At 51.6% G+C, this 17,787-nt stretch overlaps 3 protein-coding genes and 2 non-coding genes across 8 annotated transcripts; 4 read left to right on the top strand and 1 right to left on the bottom strand.

Annotated features, from left to right (window-relative positions):
- Positions 1 to 71: 71 nt before the first annotated feature.
- trnag-gcc (transfer RNA glycine (anticodon GCC)) lies at positions 72 to 142 on the top strand. Its single transcript has one exon. It is a non-coding gene; the product is annotated as a tRNA-Gly (tRNA).
- Positions 143 to 561: 419 nt separating this feature from the next.
- On the top strand, positions 562 to 632 carry trnag-gcc (transfer RNA glycine (anticodon GCC)). The gene has a single exon. It is a non-coding gene; the product is annotated as a tRNA-Gly (tRNA).
- Positions 633 to 1,235: 603 nt separating this feature from the next.
- LOC142988933 (aldo-keto reductase family 1 member B1) lies at positions 1,236 to 4,013 on the top strand. The gene is made up of 10 exons (XM_076138244.1): positions 1,236 to 1,364; positions 1,644 to 1,820; positions 1,939 to 2,055; positions 2,152 to 2,229; positions 2,361 to 2,477; positions 2,887 to 2,999; positions 3,131 to 3,218; positions 3,358 to 3,441; positions 3,654 to 3,736; positions 3,857 to 4,013. Exons 1-10 carry the CDS (start codon positions 1,284 to 1,286, stop codon positions 3,888 to 3,890), a joined length of 972 nt encoding a protein of 323 aa, XP_075994359.1. The 5' UTR covers positions 1,236 to 1,283; the 3' UTR covers positions 3,891 to 4,013.
- Positions 4,014 to 4,332: 319 nt separating this feature from the next.
- Positions 4,333 to 8,326, bottom strand: klhl36 (kelch-like family member 36). Of its 4 annotated transcripts, none has more exons than XM_076138243.1 (9): positions 8,248 to 8,326; positions 7,552 to 7,714; positions 7,244 to 7,438; positions 7,018 to 7,140; positions 6,693 to 6,914; positions 5,785 to 6,090; positions 5,456 to 5,683; positions 5,229 to 5,386; positions 4,333 to 5,133 (listed from the first exon to the last, which is right to left on the bottom strand). In XM_076138243.1, the coding sequence occupies exons 2-9, from the start codon at positions 7,603 to 7,605 to the stop codon at positions 4,623 to 4,625; spliced, it is 1,797 nt and encodes a 598-aa protein (XP_075994358.1). In that variant the 5' UTR covers positions 7,606 to 7,714; positions 8,248 to 8,326; the 3' UTR covers positions 4,333 to 4,622. The 4 variants fall into 4 exon arrangements, with proteins under 4 accessions (XP_075994358.1, XP_075994357.1, XP_075994356.1 ...); XM_076138242.1 differs by lacking the exon at positions 8,248 to 8,326 and adding an exon at positions 7,903 to 8,137 and having other exon boundaries at positions 7,552 to 7,698; XM_076138241.1 differs by lacking the exon at positions 8,248 to 8,326 and adding an exon at positions 7,928 to 8,137.
- A 1,487-nt stretch (positions 8,327 to 9,813) lies between these two features.
- Positions 9,814 to 16,213, top strand: cotl1 (coactosin-like F-actin binding protein 1). The gene is made up of 4 exons (XM_076138236.1): positions 9,814 to 10,237; positions 11,181 to 11,263; positions 13,908 to 14,065; positions 14,412 to 16,213. Exons 1-4 carry the CDS (start codon positions 10,161 to 10,163, stop codon positions 14,520 to 14,522), a joined length of 429 nt encoding a protein of 142 aa, XP_075994351.1. The 5' UTR covers positions 9,814 to 10,160; the 3' UTR covers positions 14,523 to 16,213.
- The last annotated feature ends 1,574 nt before the right edge of the window (positions 16,214 to 17,787 follow it).

Below are 17,787 nucleotides of genomic sequence, written 5' to 3'. Positions count from 1 at the left end.
TGGACGAGCAGCAGAGAACTACGACACAGAGAGGAGACTGAGTGAAAGGGCGGACACATGTCTTCATCGAAGCATTGGTGGTTCAGTGGTAGAATTCTCGCCTGCCACGCGGGAGGCCCGGGTTCGATTCCCGGCCAATGCAACGTCCTTTTATCTCTTGGACATACATCTACTTCATCTACTTCATCTACTTCATCTCCGAATTCTTCACTTTATATTTCGAAAAAACTAAACTAGTTGGATAGAAAATTAACCCGAGTTAGCTTGATGCATGACGCGGCTATGCACAACTCACTGATCCACCGCGTTACAGTGCTACAATGAGAGAGAGAGAGAGAGAGAGAGAGAGAGAGAGAGAGAGAGAGAGAGAGAGAGAGACACGGAACGAGAGAGAGAGACACGGGGCGAGAGAGAGAGAGAGAGAGAGAGAGAGAGAGACGGGGCGAGAGAGAGACGGGGCGAGAGAGAGCGAGAGAGAGAGAGAGCGAGAGAGAGAGAGAGAGAGAGAGAGAGAGAGAGCTCTAAAGATCGCTAAATTTTAAATCTACGAGGGTCGCACACGCATTGGTGGTTCAGTGGTAGAATTCTCGCCTGCCACGCGGGAGGCCCGGGTTCGATTCCCGGCCAATGCAACGTTCCTTTTTATGATATCTCTTCTGCTGTAATTTGATGAAACCTGCGATCCTCATCCACATCCACATCCACACCTTCATCTGATTCACTCTGCCTTCACTCTCAGCCTCCCTGTTTAAAGAAAGGAAGCAAAACAGAAAATACAAAGCTGTCCGTCCTGAAACATAATAATCAGGTCTTCATTGATAAAGAAGAAGATCTGATCATCATGAAGTCTCTTTGAATGAGCGACTTCACCCTGCACCTCTGTTCCTCTGTGTGTGTGTGTGTGTGTGTGTGTGTGTGTGTGTGTGTGTGTACTACCAACATGCAGAGTGACCTTTACACTTGCTCCTCCTAAGTCCCTGAGTATACACATAAACTCAAACATATGAGTGAGCGGTTGTCCAATTATTAACCAGAGGGCAGAGAGAGAGCAGAGAGAGAGCAGCCAGAGAGCGGCCAGAGCTACTGAAGGCAAACACAGCAGAGAAAACGGAAGGACGTTGACTCAGCATAGTGCAGGAGAAAAAGAGGAAGAGGATATCTGTGTGTGTGAGCCTGTGTGAGGGTGTGTGTGAGCCTGTGTGTGAGCCTGTGTGTGTGAGCCTGTGTGTGTGAGCGTGTGTGTGTGCTGCCTAAGGGCTGAAGGCTTCACCTGTAGCTGTTCCATGGAGGAGTCCCAGCTCAGCAGGAGCATAGAGCTGAACTCTGGCACACAGATGCCGGTCCTGGGTCTTGGGACATGGAAGGTACACACACACACACACACACACCTGTACATCAGAACAACATGCTTACATTCAGCACTGGACTCAAGTTCACATGTGAGTCCTGCTTCTATCTTCCTGTGCTTCATTCAAGAGAATTCTCCCTCTCTCTTTGTAAACACAGAGTAAAGTGTTCAGACTCTGACGTACCGCTGTGTGTTTAAAAGACTCATTGTTCATATGAATCATTATTATATCATATATGTATGATGTCATACGACTCTTGAACCTTTTCCTTTCTGCTTCCTGACCTTTGTGCAGTCCAGTCACTGGCCCCGCCCCTCCATCCAGAGCGCTGTGCAGGCGGCCATCGCGGCGGGCTACCGTCACATCGACACGGCCTACAGCTACGGCAACGAGGAGGAGATCGGTAAGGCCCTGCGCTCCATGACGCAGCAGGGCATCATCAGACGCCAGGACGTGTTCGTGGTCAGCAAGGTAGAGGAGGGAGGAGCTAATAGAGAGGGAGGTGCTGACAGAGGGGAGGAGCTGACAGAGAGGGGGCATCTTACAGAGGTAGGACCTTTGGTGACCTCCTCTCCTCCTTCCTGTGCAGCTGTGGCTGACCCATCATGGACCTGCAGACATCCATGTGTGCCTGAACAAGTCCCTGAGAGACCTGCAGCTGGACTACCTGGACCTCTACCTCATCCACTTCCCTGTTGGCCTGAAGGTTTGGCTCACGTGTGACATTTAGATCCATCCATCCATCCTTTATCCTCATGAAACAAACGACAGAATCTGACTCCTACTCTCTGCTTTACCTTAGAAAACGGGCGATGATCTTTTCCCCCAGAGGGATGGAGAGATGTTGACCTCAGACGTGGACTATGTGGACGTCTGGAGGGTGAGGACACCAGGCTGCATCTGTCCCTCTGTGTCTTTATGTCTGAACATGATCACACAGTGGACTGTAGCAGAGTGTGTGTGTGTGTGTGTGTGTGTGTGTGTGTGTGTGTGTGTGCTCCCTTGCTGCAGGGCATGGAGGCCCTGCAGGCCTCAGGGAAGGTGAGGAACATCGGCGTGTCAAACTTCAACATCCTGCAGCTGGAGAGACTTCTGACTCTCTGCACGGTGACGCCAGCTGTCAATCAGGTTTGATCCCTCAAATCTCCACAGGTTTAACAAACAAAGACTAAACTAAACTAAATTGTGTTTCCCCCTAAATGTGTCATTGAACTTTCCTGTCCAGACCTTCAGCTCTTCACTCCTTCTCCTCCTTCTCCTCCTTCATCTCCTTCACTCCTTCATACTTCTAACAGACTCAGACTCCTCCTCCTCTTTCACCTCCTGTGTCAGTTTGCTTCAAAGCTGTGAGTGAGAGTCAGCTGATTCAGTTGCGATGCATTCAGGGACTGCTAGGACTTTCTACCTCTAACAGGAACCAGAAACAGAGGAACTGATTTTAGCTGTGGAAGTTACACACACACACACACACACACACACACACACACACAGTGCTCAGGGTCCATTCACCCCCTGCTGCGCTGTGACTCGCCCATAGGTGGAGCTGCATCCATATCTGACGCAGACGGCGCTCGTCGAGTTCTGCAAATCCAAGAACATCGCTCTCACCGCTTACAGCCCCTTCGGCTCCCCGGAGAGACCCCCGCAGCTGTGAGACACACACACACACACACACACACACACACACACACCCAGTGTCATCAAATTACAATCCTGAATGTAAATACCAGCATGGATCAATCAATAATGTTTGAATAATCAATCCTTCTTCCCTGCTGTAGTGTCAGAGCAGATTCTGATCCAGTAAAGCTCCTGGAGGATCCAGTGGTGGCAGATGTGGCCAGGAAGCACCAACGAAGCCCTGCACAGGTGTGTGTGTGTGTGTGTGTGTGTGTGACATGAAGCTTCTATCTGGACCTCAAAAACTACAGCTACACACTGAGCCCAATGATCAATTATTAGAGATGATAAATGTGTGTGTGTGTGTGTGTGCATGTGTGTGTGTCAGGTCTTGCTGAGGTATCACGTGCAGCAGGGGGTCGCTGTCATTCCAAAGAGCGACAAATCCCACCACCTGCTGGAGAACACAAAGGTCTGAACCTTCACTCTCCTTCTTCTTCTTCTTCCTCCTCCTCCTCCTCCTCCTCCTTCTTCTTCTTCTACTTCTTCTGCTTCTTCTTCGCTGACTCGTGACATCACTTGGACTTGGTTCATCTCTGAAACTAAACTTTAAAATACTGCACACATATTCAAACCATCTGTCAGTGATGAAGATGAGTTCAGTCAGCAGAATGTTGTGTTCAGGTCTTTGACTTCAGTCTGAGTGAAGAAGACCTGAGGGAGCTGAGAGGCCTGGAGAGAGGATGGAGAGCTCACACCCTGCAGCAGTGAGGGCACACTCACACACACACACACACACACACACACACACACACACACACACACACACACACACACACACACAGGTCTGTATGTAACCTGTGTGTGTGTGGTGTTTCTGTCCTCAGACTCAGGTCTCATCCCTTCTATCCCTTTGAATGAGGCAGCGCGGGAGAGCGAGGGGCCAAAGGAGACACACACACACACACACACACACACACACACACACACACACACACACACACACACACACACACACACACAAACACACACACACACACACAGTATCGTGACTTAAACGTGTTCAAACTAATTTTTTACTGAAAATGCTTCTCATTGTAATTAAAGATTTTCCAGCTCATTTTGTGGTTCCTTCCTTCCTGTAGCTCAGGGGTCAGGGGTCAGGGGTCAGGGGTCTCCAGCCCTCCCCTTCTGTCACTGAATGATGATATGTCAGCTGTCAGTCAAACAAATCACGCTGCGGTCAGGTTTGGTGACGTCACTGACATGAGGCAACAAACACGCTGTGTGTGTGTGTGTGTGTGTGTGTGTGTGTGTGTGTGTGTGTGTGTGTGTTCACACAGAGGCTCAGCTGGTCTGGATGTAAACACGAGGAGCTCTCTCTCTTTATTCAGTCTCATTCTCTCCGTGTTCACACTCATGTTGCACTCAGGCTGCAAATGATGGAGCTTCACGCTGCGCTGCCATGGTAACACAGAGGTCCTGTTCTCCATGGTGTCCGGATGCTGTGGGTCTGAGGTTTGGCGGTTCTGAGCACCTGGACGTGTTTGAGCCCGGCTCTCTTCCTGCACGGTGACTTCCTGTCACACACACACACACACACACACACACACACACACACACACACTTCTGCTTCCTCCCAGCAGGGGGCGATCAAGGTGGCACTCTCACCGTGCACACACACGCCGAGGCCCCGGCGATGCGTTTGGGCAGGTCGGGCCCTCTGGTCCAGCGGTCCTTGTGCGGGTCGTACACCTGTGTGGTTCTGGAGAAGTCCATGTTCTCCCAGCTGTAACCTCCCAGCACGTAGATCCGCCCCGCCCACACCGCCAGCCCCGCCTCGCTGTTGGGCAGCAGCAGCGGCGCCGCCCGGCTCCACTGCTCGCTGCGGGGGTCGAAGGACTCCACCTGCAGGATGTCGAAGCGCTCGGCGGTCTCCGCGTGGTCGTCGCTGCCCCCGATGGCGTAGATGAGGTCGTTGAGCGAAGCCATGCAGTGCCAGCCCCGGGCCAGGGTCATGGCTCGGCGCTCCGCCCACGTGTCGCCGCCTCCCGCCAGGTCGTAGCTCAGCACGTCTCTGCGGTACGGGCCGATCTGATAGTCGTGACCCCCGGAGATGTAGACCACGCCGCGGTGCACGGCCCCGGCGTGGCCGTAAGTCAGTCTGCAGAGGGCGGAGCAGAATCAGACCAGGTGTGTGTGTGTGTGTGTCTGAGGGCGTCCCCATGGAAACCCTGGACAGGTGAGATCAGTTCCTACCTGGGCAGTTGGGCTGCGTAGGTCCAGCAGTCCTCCGCCGGGCGGTAAACCTCCACAGACGACAGAGCGCCGCTGTCGTTCCTCCCGCCCACAGCGATCAGGAGGTCGCCCACCACGTCCAGGTGGAAGTCCACCCTCCGCTCGTTCATGGGGGCTCCCTGGAGACACAGCGGCTGTCACTCACTCATGTAGACAGGATGTTAGGTTCAGGCGTGTCAGCAGCGTACCGTGCTCCACTGGTTGAGGCGGGGGTCGTATCTGTACAGCAGGTTACAGGCCGCGTCCCCGCCGCTCTCCCTGGACGCGCTGCCCCCCGCCGCGTACACGAAGCCCCCCAACACGGCCAGGCAGTGGTGGCTCCGCCGGGACGGCAGCTGAGTCTCCACCTGCCACCGGGCGCTCTCGCCGTCCAGCCAGCAGACGTTGGCGCTCAGCTCCTCCCCTCGCTCTGAGACCTGAGGAGAGAAGAGAAGAGAAGAGAAGAGAGAGAAGAAGTCAGGAGCCGCCAGCCTTAACACGGAGCGGGCAGAAGGGAACGCCGTCCTGGCCTTTGTACCTCCCCTCCAAACAGCAGCAGCCGCTCGGCCCCGCCCCTCAGCGCGGTGCGGGCGCTCTGCAGCAGCGGCTGGGCGCTGGCTCTGGCGTGGTAACACAGCGCCTCCTCCACCAGGACCTTGTAGGCGCCGTCCTCCGGCAGCAGAGCTCGCAGCTCGGGCAGCACCCGGCTCACCAGCTGCTCCGCCGGCACCAGAGGGAAGCGGATGTGGGAGAGGAGCTGCCCGGCCTGGGCGGCTCGCTCCGGCGTCTGGCTCAGCCACCGCAGGGCCGCCTGGAGCAGCGCCGGCTCGCCATCCTGCTCCACCTGAGAGGCAGAGAGGATTCATGGAAGCTTCTTCACACTAAGACTCTCACACGCTCACACGCTCACACTCTCACACGCTCACACGCTCACACGCTCACACACTCACACGCTCACACGCTCACACGCTCACACTCACACGCTCACACACTCACTCACACGCTCACACGCTCACACGCTCACACTCACACGCTCACACACTCACACTCACACGCTCACACTCTCACACGCTCACACACTCACACACTCACACTCTCACACGCTCACACTCACACGCTCACACACTCACACTCACACGCTCACACTCTCACACGCTCACACACTCACACACTCACACTCTCACACGCTCACACTCACACGCTCACACACTCTCACTCTCACACGCTCACACTCACACGCTCACACACTCACACGCTCACACACTCACACGCTCACACTCAAACGCTCACACTCTCACACACACACTCACACACTCACACGCTCACACGCTCACACACTCACACACTCACACTCACACACTCACACGCTCACACGCTCACACGCTCACACGCTCACACACTCACACGCTCACACACTCACACGCTCACACACTCGTGTGTCCGTACCTGATCACTGGACAGGTAGGCGCTGAGTTTGTGTAAGGGAACGTCTCGGAGGAAACCGGGGGTGAAGGAGAGCGCGGAGAAGCGTCTGAGGATGAAGCGGTCGATGAAGGTGTCCAGCCTCTCCAGGCTGTAGAGCAGAGCCAGATCCTGCAGGTACAGGAAGTTGTCCTCACTCACCTCCATCTCCAGGTACTCACAGCAGAAATCCACCGCTCGCCACACCTGAACAACACCAGAGGGTCAGGGTCTCTATGCTCTCCCTCCACCAGGGGGCGCTGGTTGACACGCAGGGAATCACCACAACCTATGAGAAGCAGCTTGGTACCTGCAGCAGGTGTGCAGCCTCCAGCACGTGGTCGATGTTCTCTCCATCCAGAGGAAGCTCGCCACTGTACAGGAAGTCCACCACAGCCTTCAGACCCAAGAAGGAGAGACCCACCAGCTCCACCTACAGACAAGACCATGAAGTGCTGCGTCCATCTGAAAACATGAACGACCGCCCCCAGGCCCCGTCCGCCTCCCAGGCCCCGCCCGCCCCCCAGGCCTCTCACCTGCTCCTGCTCCTCCTCCCTCATGCCCAGCGTGAACATGGAGTGGAAGTAGGGGCTGCAGACGGCGAGCAGGCCTCTGTGGGCGTGGATGTGCCGGCCCTCGGCCTCCAGCATCACGTCGCACAGTCGCCCATGCTGCCGCTGCTCGTTCAGACCCTGCAGCAGCTCGCCGGCCTGATGGCCCCAGCAGAACACCTGGCAACACAAACACACACCTGAAGCACCTGATACACACACTGAGCCCTGCAGGAACAACACACACACACACACAAACTCATGGAACCTTCAACCTTCTGGTTCTGCTGTACCTTGGACGACTCGCTGATCTGCTGAGGGCGACACACTCGACTCAGATGGTCCATAACGTCCTCTCAGCTCCTCTACAGGACCACAGGACAGGGACACCAGACTCTAAGGGCTCAGGTTCTCCTCCATACAACAGAACCAACAGAACCCTCAACCCGATCCATCCTGCAGAGAGAGAGAGAGAGAGAGAGAGAGAGAGAGAGAGAGAGAGAGAGAGAGAGAGAGAGAGAGAGAGAGAGGGGGAAAAAAAGTAAAAAGTCGTGTACACGTTTACAGTTCGAGCCCTAAATCTTTTCCTTATTAAAGCTTCTTATATGTAGATGGAGGCTCGAGCGCTGACAGCGAGCAACAACAACAACAAGCTGTGTGCGAACGCACCGCTCGTCCTGTTGCACTTGAACGTCTCACCGAACACACACACACACACAAACACACACAGGTGTTAGTTGTGCTTAAACGCACCCGCTTCTTCTTCTTATGCGGACAAACTCCAGTATATTGTAGTTTAACGTTTAGCATGCTAACATGCTAGGCTGGAAGAGGACATTTCCGTTACAAACGTTATTTCCGTTACAAACAGTATTTGTTTCAAAATAAAATGACATGTGTTGAACAACGCAGAACTTCTACGTTTTATGCGCGGGTATTTTAATATTTAAACAAAAATGTGATGGGAAATATTATGTATTCGTCCTTACATTCACCTCAGTTCTGTATTTAGATTTGAAGAACGATCCTAAAAAACGAAGCTGCGTCACGACCTCGACAAAGGAAAACCGGAAATCCGCTTTCAGTCGACCAATCACAGTTGGGTGCAGTTGGGCTCCGTTCAAGAACAACAATGTCAGAAACGCTTTCTGCTGTTTAAGACGCAGCAGCTCCGTGTCAGCTTTTGTTCCAGAAACGGTCCGTAAAATGCCACCAGGTGGCGCAACACTGCAGTAAAACACAGATTAACAGCGGCTACGCCAGGCTAAGAGCAGGCCAGACTGATGGATCTGTTTGAGTATCGATCTGCTCCCCCATGCCACACACACACGCACGCACACACAGAAAAAACAGGTTTCACACACATACACACACACACACGCGCGCGTGTGCTGCGTCTCTCGCTCACCATCATCAGTACTGCAGCTTTGTGTTCATATTGTGTATCTGTGTGTTTGCTCCATAATATAAAGGCGATGTCACTAACAACGCATTGCACCGCAGTGTGTGTGTGTGTGTGTGTGTGTGTGTGTGTGTATGTGTGTGTGTTGTGTTGATGTATCTGAGTTGCTATTGTTCAAAATTATTCATCAGCTGAATTTGAACTGGATTTAATTTAATTTTCTTTATTATGAGCCGAGTCAAGTCGCGAGAATTAGCAAGAGCGATACCGGAAGTTGGTTGTTGTGTTTACAAACCAAAACTGAATCGCGTCGCCTTAAAAAAAAGAAAAAGAAAGCTGATTTAAAATCATGATCAGAGATGAATCGAATATTACATTAAAAACAACTGCTCTAATCTAAAATAAACTAATCCTTGTTTTCCTCGCTTTCCAAGCAGCTGTGTCACAAATCCAGATGTGAATCCTGTTTGTCTTTGTGCTTTTTGTTCAAAGATCATTTGTCAGAATTGTTTGTCGCCACTGATTTGGACTTTGAATCTATTTAAATGAAGCAAACTAGACGGATTCATTTGACTGGAGTGAAGGGATGTGATGGTGTTGTTGCGTCACATGTCGGTGCCTCTCACCCAGTGGGTGCACAGGGACATGATGGAGTCCAGGTTAGATCACTGAGCTCCTGCAGTCTGCATGTTTCACTGGGGCAGAGATGGAACATGCAGGCCCGGGTTCTGTTCATACATGTCAACACAAACAAGATGCTCCAGATGACATCATGTGCTCAACACACTCACACTCATATTCATCATGACTGATTACATGTTTGATCCTCAGGAAGGGAGTTAGGCAGAAGTTCAACCAGAAATTACAAATTGAGGAGGAGAATTTATCTGGAATTACTTTGTAGTAACAGCATTAAGAAAATGTGTCAACAACTGGGAAGAAGATTTAGAACAAAAGAGGAATGCAGTTAAAGATGTTTAAAGGAGAGCGAGGGGGGGCTGAGAGAGAGAGAGAGAGAGAGAGAGAGAGAGAGGGAGACGATGACGTCAACGTTTTCTCCTCAATCTGCCTCAGCCATTGTTACCGGCGGACTAAATACATTTTGAAAAGCCTAACCGGAAGTCAGCGGTGTGCACTCTCTCTGACTTGACTGCAGTTCCTGCACCTTTTGTCAGGAGCGAAGCCGCCGTCGATTGGGCGACTTTCTGTGGCTGCGGGCGACCTGATTGACTCACATCACCACCGCCCAGAACGCGCTGACATCCAGGAACTAGACGGAGCTCAGAGGCTGAGAACAGACGCGTTTCCCCCCGGAGTCAAACGGTTCGAGCGGATCTGGTCCTTGTGGTTCCGGTCGTCATTAGGGACTGAAAGCTTTTGTGCAACACGTCTCCGGTATTCATCTGATGAGTGACAGCTGACGCACAAGTTAACGGATTTAACTGTGGGGCTCTTCAGCGTTTATTTCTTCTCCCTGACATCTTTCATTCGAACACAAACATGGACACCCAGATCGATAAAGACGCCTGCAGAGATGCGTACAACCAAGTGAGGGACGACAGCACGGACATCAACTGGTGAGTGCCAGACTCCGTTAGGAAATGAGAGAGATTAACATGAATGAAGGTCATTTCTGAAACATGTGTGGCGTCATGAAGCCCGCGGACTCACGGGCAGATTTTCATTTCATTTCCGGATGAATTGGTTCGATAAACGCCTTTTTTGATCCTGATGTCATCCCGTTATCAATCTGGTTCTCTCCGCCTGTTGCGGCGCGGCGCGGCGGCGCTCCGCTGCAGGAGGCGGGGAGAGAAGAAGCGGAGCCGCTGGAGAAGTCGAATATTCTGACCCGTGAATGCCTCATGGAGGATTTTTAATCGAGCCGAAGAGTAGAATGGGTCTGACGGAGCCGGGACAGACTGACATGTGTGCCTCTGATGCGTTTACTGACGCAGAACTGCACCGAAACGTTAAACGTGAAGATATTGAAACGGAGCCCGGGCTCGTTTCCCCTCACCTGCGCAGAGATGAAACATGAACAGACGCATTGTTTCTGTAACCATCGCGTTGTTTTAACGACGTGACTTTCTGTGCTCGGTACTGTAGTTTGTTCATATTTGTACTTTCCACCTCTTTGTTTGGATTCTATTGATCTGATGCTGCTAACTGCGTTATTAAGATGCAACCTTATTAACAAAAGCTTCTGAGATAAAAGAAGAGGCCCCCCTCCCAAAAAACAGAACCAAGACCCCCCCCCCTCCCCAAATGTTCTGGCTGCGGCCCTGATTGGTCTCCTCCACTCCAGTGAGCCTGCAGGCCAGCAGAAGTAATTTCCTTTGTCCTGTATTCCAAAGAGGGAAGCTACTGTAGAAACACTGATGCAGGGCGGATCTGCCTGCTCTAGATCTACGGCCCTGCTGCATTGGGCCCAAATATGGTGACATCATGGTGTAAAACCTCATGTTGTGTTGTATCCACTGTGTAACTCACTGTAACACAAAGTGTGTCTGCTCCTCCCAGGGCTGCGTTCAAGTACGACGGCTCCACCATCGTGCTCGCCGGGCAGGGGACCGACTATGAGGAGTTCAAGAGCCAGTGCACAGGTAACCAACACACACACACACACACACACACACACACACACTGGACCACCCAAGCTGTTAACCAAACCCAAGTGCAGTAATGAATAGATGAAGAGATGAAGCTGCTCTCTCTCACGGAGGCTGAAACCTGATTTTTCTGTGTGTGTGTGTGTGTGTGTGTGTGTGTGTCCTGAGCTCGCTCCGTCTCTAACAGATGCCACGCTGCCTGACTTGGCAGGACACTAATCTTTTAAGACCGTCTGCTCCGTTTTGTTCTCTATACGTTGCGTAACATCATGTCTTATACATTAACCCTTTCAGGTCTTTATGAGGCTCAGCTGCGGGTCTCACTTCCTGATCTGAGGCCGAGCTGTGGTCATTCATCATTTCTTAATGAAACCATTAGGCCTCATGCTGCATTCAGGCACCCATTGTAAATACCAGATGCTGCATTGGTTCATGGAGGTGCAGAAGATCCTGACACTGCTTTGAACTGTAGTAAGAACAAACACTACTTTACTTTTTACCAGCATGGACGCCATTTTTCCTTCAGCTCTAAAGGTTCAAAGGTCGGTCACAACATGTACACCTGAGTTGTACAGAGAATTCCGTCTTTACGACTCGTAAACACGACCTGAGTGAACGCAGTAGCCTCTGAATGTAGCATCAGCTCGCTCAGCTCTCACTCACTCAGCTCTCACTCACTCAGCCGTCACTCACACAGCCGTCACTCACTCAGCTGCTGAGTTTGTTTCAGTCTGGATGAAGTGAAGCTGTTCCCACATTAAAATGACACAAAGAATGAAGCTGAGATCTCAGGTAGCGACTCCAGGTGAGCTGAGAGAAGTACTCAGTCAGGGGACGTTGGGCGTGGCTGCTCCTGATGCTTGGCCTTGTTTTTAAAGCTGGTGGCCTCGGGCTCTTCTTCTTCCCTCTTCCTGATATTTCAAGGCAAACATTCCTGCGTAGCCATAGATGATTGATGACTTTAGGAGTGAACAGGTCTGTGTGAGGAGCAGAACCTGCTGGAGGGAAGAGGCAGAGTGGAGCAACAAGTGATGACTTATTCAGTCACTGTGATCAATTATTCGCCGTAGGTCAGTGAACTTTCGTCTGCAGAGGAAATCCAGCCTGAATGCTTCCTGCTCTGTTGTGAGTTTCTGTGCGGTTCTGTTGGTTTCTTTGTCTCATTCAGGGATCAAAGCCTCTCTTCTAGCCGTCACGCCCTCCATGACATCACCACCTGCTGCTCTGCACCCAGGGGAGTCGTCCACATCAGAGCGCCTCCTGCCGCTTTGAGCCGGGCCGTGAATCTAAAACTCAACAACCGTCCATGAACATGAAGTGGCATTGATTATTTGACAAAGTCGCAAATCCAAAGCAGAAGCAGCTGATGGCTCTGTGGTTCCATGACCTCTGACATGTAAACATGGAGGTCCTGGTGTCCAGATGAGGATGAGTCATGTTTGGTGTTCATGCAGGCGGAGAACATCTGCAGGCATCAGGCCAAGCAGAGGAGAAGAGTAGACTGAGGATTTATGACTTTTCATTAAGTCACTTTGTTATGTGTCATCTTAAACACGAGGGAGCTTCCTCAGCTGCTGCCACAGGCGCCATAGCAACAAAGGAGCAGAGGAGCCGGCCTTCTCTCTTCAGGAGTCCTTTATGAGGAGCGAACCTGGACCTCTGTGGGCTCTGAAGGAGGGCTGAGGCTTCATGAGGGCTGAGGCTGCCTCGCCCTCTAAGATGATGTCAGTTTATGCAGAACCCCCCCCCCCCCCCCCCCCCCTCCTCCCCCCCTCCCCCTCCTCCTCCTCAGTTTGTTTTTTGCTGCATCATCGTTGTTGCAGTGAATTTGACTGCAGCAGCAGGGGGCTGCAGAGTCAGACAGGGAGGAACCTGTGTGTGTGTGTGTGTGTGTGTGTGTGTGTGTGTGTGTGTTGTATCAAAGTTCCTCCGACTTTTATCTGAGGTGCTTCTGTGTTTCCGTCCTTCACACTGTGAGCCTCACCTTGTGTGTGTGTGTGTGTGTGTGTGTGTGTGTGTGTGATAAGCTCTGCTCTGATAGACTTTGACTCTGAGCTGAGGCCTCTGAAGTTTCCTCAGGTGTAATAAAGAGAATGAGAAAACAATGAGATCAAAGATAACAGAGAGAGAAAACAACTTCTGTCCTCGGGTCAGGGAGATCATGGAGCTCCACCTCCATCCCTCTCTCTCTCTCCACCTCCATCCCTCTCTCTCTCTCTCCACCTCCCTCTCTCCACCTCCATCCTCTCTCTCTCTCTCCACCTCCTCTCTCCACCTCCATCCCTCTCTCTCCTCCACCTCCCTCTCTCCACCTCCATCCCTCTCTCTCTCTCAACCTCCATCCCTCTCTCTCTCCACCTCCATCTCTCTCTCCTCTCTCCACCTCCATCCCTCTCTCTCTCTCTCCACCTCCATCCCTCTCTCTCTCCACCTCCATCCCTCTCTCTCTCTCCACCTCCATCTCTCTCTCTCTCCCTCTCCATCTCTCTCTCTCTCCAGCTCCGTCCCTCTCCGCCTCCATGCCTTCCTCAGTCAGGTTGTGATTGATCTCCTTTGTCCTCACATCCCTGGTTTCTCTCTCTCTCTCTCTCTCTCTCTCTCTCTCTCTCTCTGTCTCTCTCTCTCTCTCTCTCTCCAGATGACGCTCGTCTGTTTGGATTCATCCGGATCACGACGGGCGACGCCATGAGCAAACGAGCCAAGTTCACCCTGATCACCTGGATCGGCGAGAACATCAAGGGTCTGCAGCGTGCCAAAGTCAGCACCGACAAGAGGCTGGTCAAAGACATCGTGCAGGTACACCAACGCTCCAACGACTCTGAGCAGGCGGTTTTGCATTGGTGGCTCCTTCCTCTCCGTCTTAAGAGGAAGAACAACCAAGCAGACCAGACTCACCTGTCTGAGTGAACAATCAGGATGTCTGTAGTGTTTCCCTGCAGTGTGTGTGGGAGAAGAGTTCAGGGTCTGAACTTAACCGCGTGTGTGCGTGTGTGTGTGTGTGTGTGTGTGTGTGTTTACGCAGCGTCATCGTATCAAAACACACACACACACACACACACACACACACACACTGCATGAGATCTCCCAGCCTGAAGTCTCTGCTGCCCTTTGCTGTTTTCACATCTGTGTTCTGGTTCTGCAGAATTTTGCCAAGGAGTTCACGGCCAGCGACCTGAAGGAACTGGACGAAGATTACATCCGCGAAGAGCTGAAGAAGGCGGGCGGAGCGAACTACGACGCCCAGACCGAGTAGAGCCGTGGCCAACCGGAAGGGGCGGGGCAGGGTGGGGCGGGGCTTAGGGGGAGGGGGGTTTGGGGGCGGGGCTGCTACCTGTTAGTGAGAAGGGGGGGCGGGGGGGAGGAAGCACGGGTGGACACATCTCCAATAAACAGAAACACACACACACACACACACACACACACACACACACACACACACAGGGGCTTCCTCTCCTCCCTGCTGCCCGCTCACAGCAGGTCATGGTTGGTTATCTTATCTGTGCTGTGCATCGTCATCTCACACTCATCCTCATCTCAGCTGGGCCGCAGTAAAGCTAGAGCGCCGCGGCTCAGTCGTCCTGCACGACGCCACAGAGTCCAGAGCCACGAGAGGACACGAGAGGACGGAACAACCAAAGGGTTTCACTGCAAAATGAAAGGTGAGACTGTAAACACGAGTCCAAGTCCACCAGGTTTCATTTTGAAGTGAAACTCTTCACCTCAGAGCAGGACATGCTCTTAGTCATGATACACTGGACCTCCAGGAGTCCAGCACCTCCATGTTCAGAGCCTCCTGCTGATGGTCGGCCTCCTGCGTCACACCGCACACATTCATCACCGCCTCTCCATCTCTGCCTGTGCAGCTGTGTTTTGGGTTCTGTTTGGTCTGCAGCTAGCAGCTAGCATGCACTGTACAAATTTGTTTTGCACGGCGAAGGGACTGAAATCGTCCGACTGTTTACTTTCTCCAGCCTCTTAGCGACTGGAGAAAATATGCTGCACCATTAATTACAAAAAAAAAAAGCACACGGCCGTCCGTCTGTGGACAAGAAAGGTCAAGGAAACAGACAAGTTAGGCTGCTGCACAGATTTAAGAGTCGAATCAACAAAGTAACCCTTCATCCTCTGCCCTGGACAGCACTCTGAGTGTGTGTGTGTGTGTGTGTGTGTGAGAGAGAGAAAGAGAGAGAGGGGGGAGAGAGAGAGATCAGAATGTGTGTGAGATTAGATCCAAACTTCAAAATAAAGTGAATAATCATCTGAGTGTCTTTACTTTGCTCAGTTATTGATCACTGATCACTAAATTGACACCGGAGAAGCAGATGAAGTGAGATCCACTGATCTCTGGTTCCTCTCCTGATGGGAGGAGCAGCGGGGAGCGTTGGCGTCGTCGTGAACCAACCAGGCGACTCCGGCCTCTCACACCGACCATCAGCGGAGACTTTGAAAATGGAGGCGTTGACTTCTGGTGTCCCAATCTCACGCTCTGCTACTTAAAGGGTATCCATGCATACTGTAACCTACTGTGTTTGACTGCCTTAATCTCCCATGGAGAGAGGGGCATCATGGGAGCTTGTGGACACTACACTGTGATTGGTTACCCTCCAGGTGGGCGTGGCACCGATCGACCCGCGACTCACCGTCCAGTGGACCGGGCCGATCGGCCCAGACCCGGGAGGAACCATTTCTCGGCTGTAGCATATTTTGGTTTGGTTCGACCCCCCTCCTCCCAAAATAGGAATGTTTCATTTCTTATAAACAATTTTGTTTGTTTTTTTGAGATAAATGTTATTTTCTCTGAAGAGTTTAAAAATTTGATTTTATTATTGAGACCATTGTTATCTTGGACGGAAGAAGAGATTTTCAAACAAAAGAATGGAAAAGAAACTGAATGGGCAGAAAAGAAATCATTCTAAAATAAACATTGATGTTTTCTTATTCAAATGTTTTGTCAAAGTCTGGTTTGTGTCACTGATGACATCATGGGGGGTTCTTACTGCTCTGAGGCGTCTGAGGGTTCTCCTCCTCTCCTGTCTCTCCCGTCCTCTCCTCTCTTCTCTCCTCCTCTCCTCTCCTCTCCTCTCCTCTCCTCTCCTCTTTCTTCTCTTCTCTTCTCTTCTTCTCTTCTCTTCTCTTCTCTTCTCTTCTCTTCTCTTCTCTCCTCTCCTCTCCTCTCTGTTTGGAATCAAGCGGTCAGTTACTCTCAGGATCGACGGTCTAGAAAGAGAGAGAGAATGAAGACAGACATATGTGAGAAAATGCAAACGATGTGCTTATTGAGCATTTAACTCATCAATCAATCACAACTGAGTTCCTGAAAGAAAAGAAAGCAAACTAATATTATATTACAAATAGTCACAAAGGTGTGACTTGTGTGTGCGTCTCCTGCTGCTGTGTGTGTGTGTTGGGAGTGTGTGATGAGGTAATGGGGGCCTTTGGGGACTTGAGTGGTTTCAAGGTTTACACAGCAACCGTCTCCGGGAGCTTAGGGGACTCCCAGTGGTTTCCGTGGTCACCATTATTGTCACTCTCAGCCAATCAGCAGCAGGGGGACGGGGGATTGTTGGGCGTAATATTGTGTATTGTTGTGGTTGTGCAGCTTCCATTGGTGCCCTGATCCCCCCCCCCCCCCCCCCCCCTCTCTCTCTCTGATTGGCTCCCTGTTGGTTTGCAGCCTGATGGCATTCCTGCCTTTTATCCCAGCCAGACTCCAGAGGAGAGAGAGACTGCATGTAATCACACTGAATAATGTGTGGAGGTGCTGCTGCTCTTTATGAGTCAACCGCCCCCTGGGGGGTCACGGCTCAGACCCAGAGACCACCAGGGCCCAAGTCCACATGTGTGAGGGGGGTAGTCATCATGGAGCGGGAAGCTCCAGGACGGATTAATGGATGAGTCAGCTGCTGATCAAACATGACCTCGGGCAGGAGTGTGTGTGTGTGTGTGTGTGTGTGTGTGTGGTTGATGAGGGACCTAATAGTAGGTTACATAATGACAGATCTGTGGCATCACTTACTGCAGCTGTAAGGAGTGAGTAGTCAAGGATGAAGATGTAGCTCAAGTTTCAGTGTATACTGTGTGTGTGTGTGTGGGGGGGGTGCATGTGTGTCTTTGTGTGTTGGAATGATGTGTTGTGTGTTGTGTTACGTTTCATACACACAACATTTCTTCTTCTGCCAAGGACAGAATTTTTTAACCCCTAACAGTTCCATGTAGAGGTGTTGAGTCTTTCCTGGTAGAGTTGGAGGCGGAGAGAGAGCAGCTAGAGTTTAGACTTCTACAGTTCACATTTAGATCTTAGATCATTAGATCATCTGTAGATCTTAGATCATTAGATCATCTGTAGATCTTAGATCATTAGATCATCTGTAGATCTTAAAGATCCTCAGCCTGACCGCTCCTTACACCCAGACCAAAAGGGGGCTGTAGGACCTGTAGGAGGGTCCAGAGCAGATCCACACTGGGATCCTTCCTGCATTCCTCTCCACGCCTCAGCAGCAGCATAGTTCACAGCCTAC

This window comes from Genypterus blacodes, unplaced genomic scaffold, assembly GCF_046128005.1.
Source record: "Genypterus blacodes isolate CSIRO-AG114 ecotype Tasmania unplaced genomic scaffold, CSIRO-AGI_Gbla_v1 ptg000354l_1, whole genome shotgun sequence".
Lineage (NCBI taxonomy): Eukaryota > Metazoa > Chordata > Actinopteri > Ophidiiformes > Ophidiidae > Genypterus > Genypterus blacodes.
Note: the sequence above shows the minus strand (reverse complement) of the source record. Positions and strands in the feature narration are given on the sequence as shown.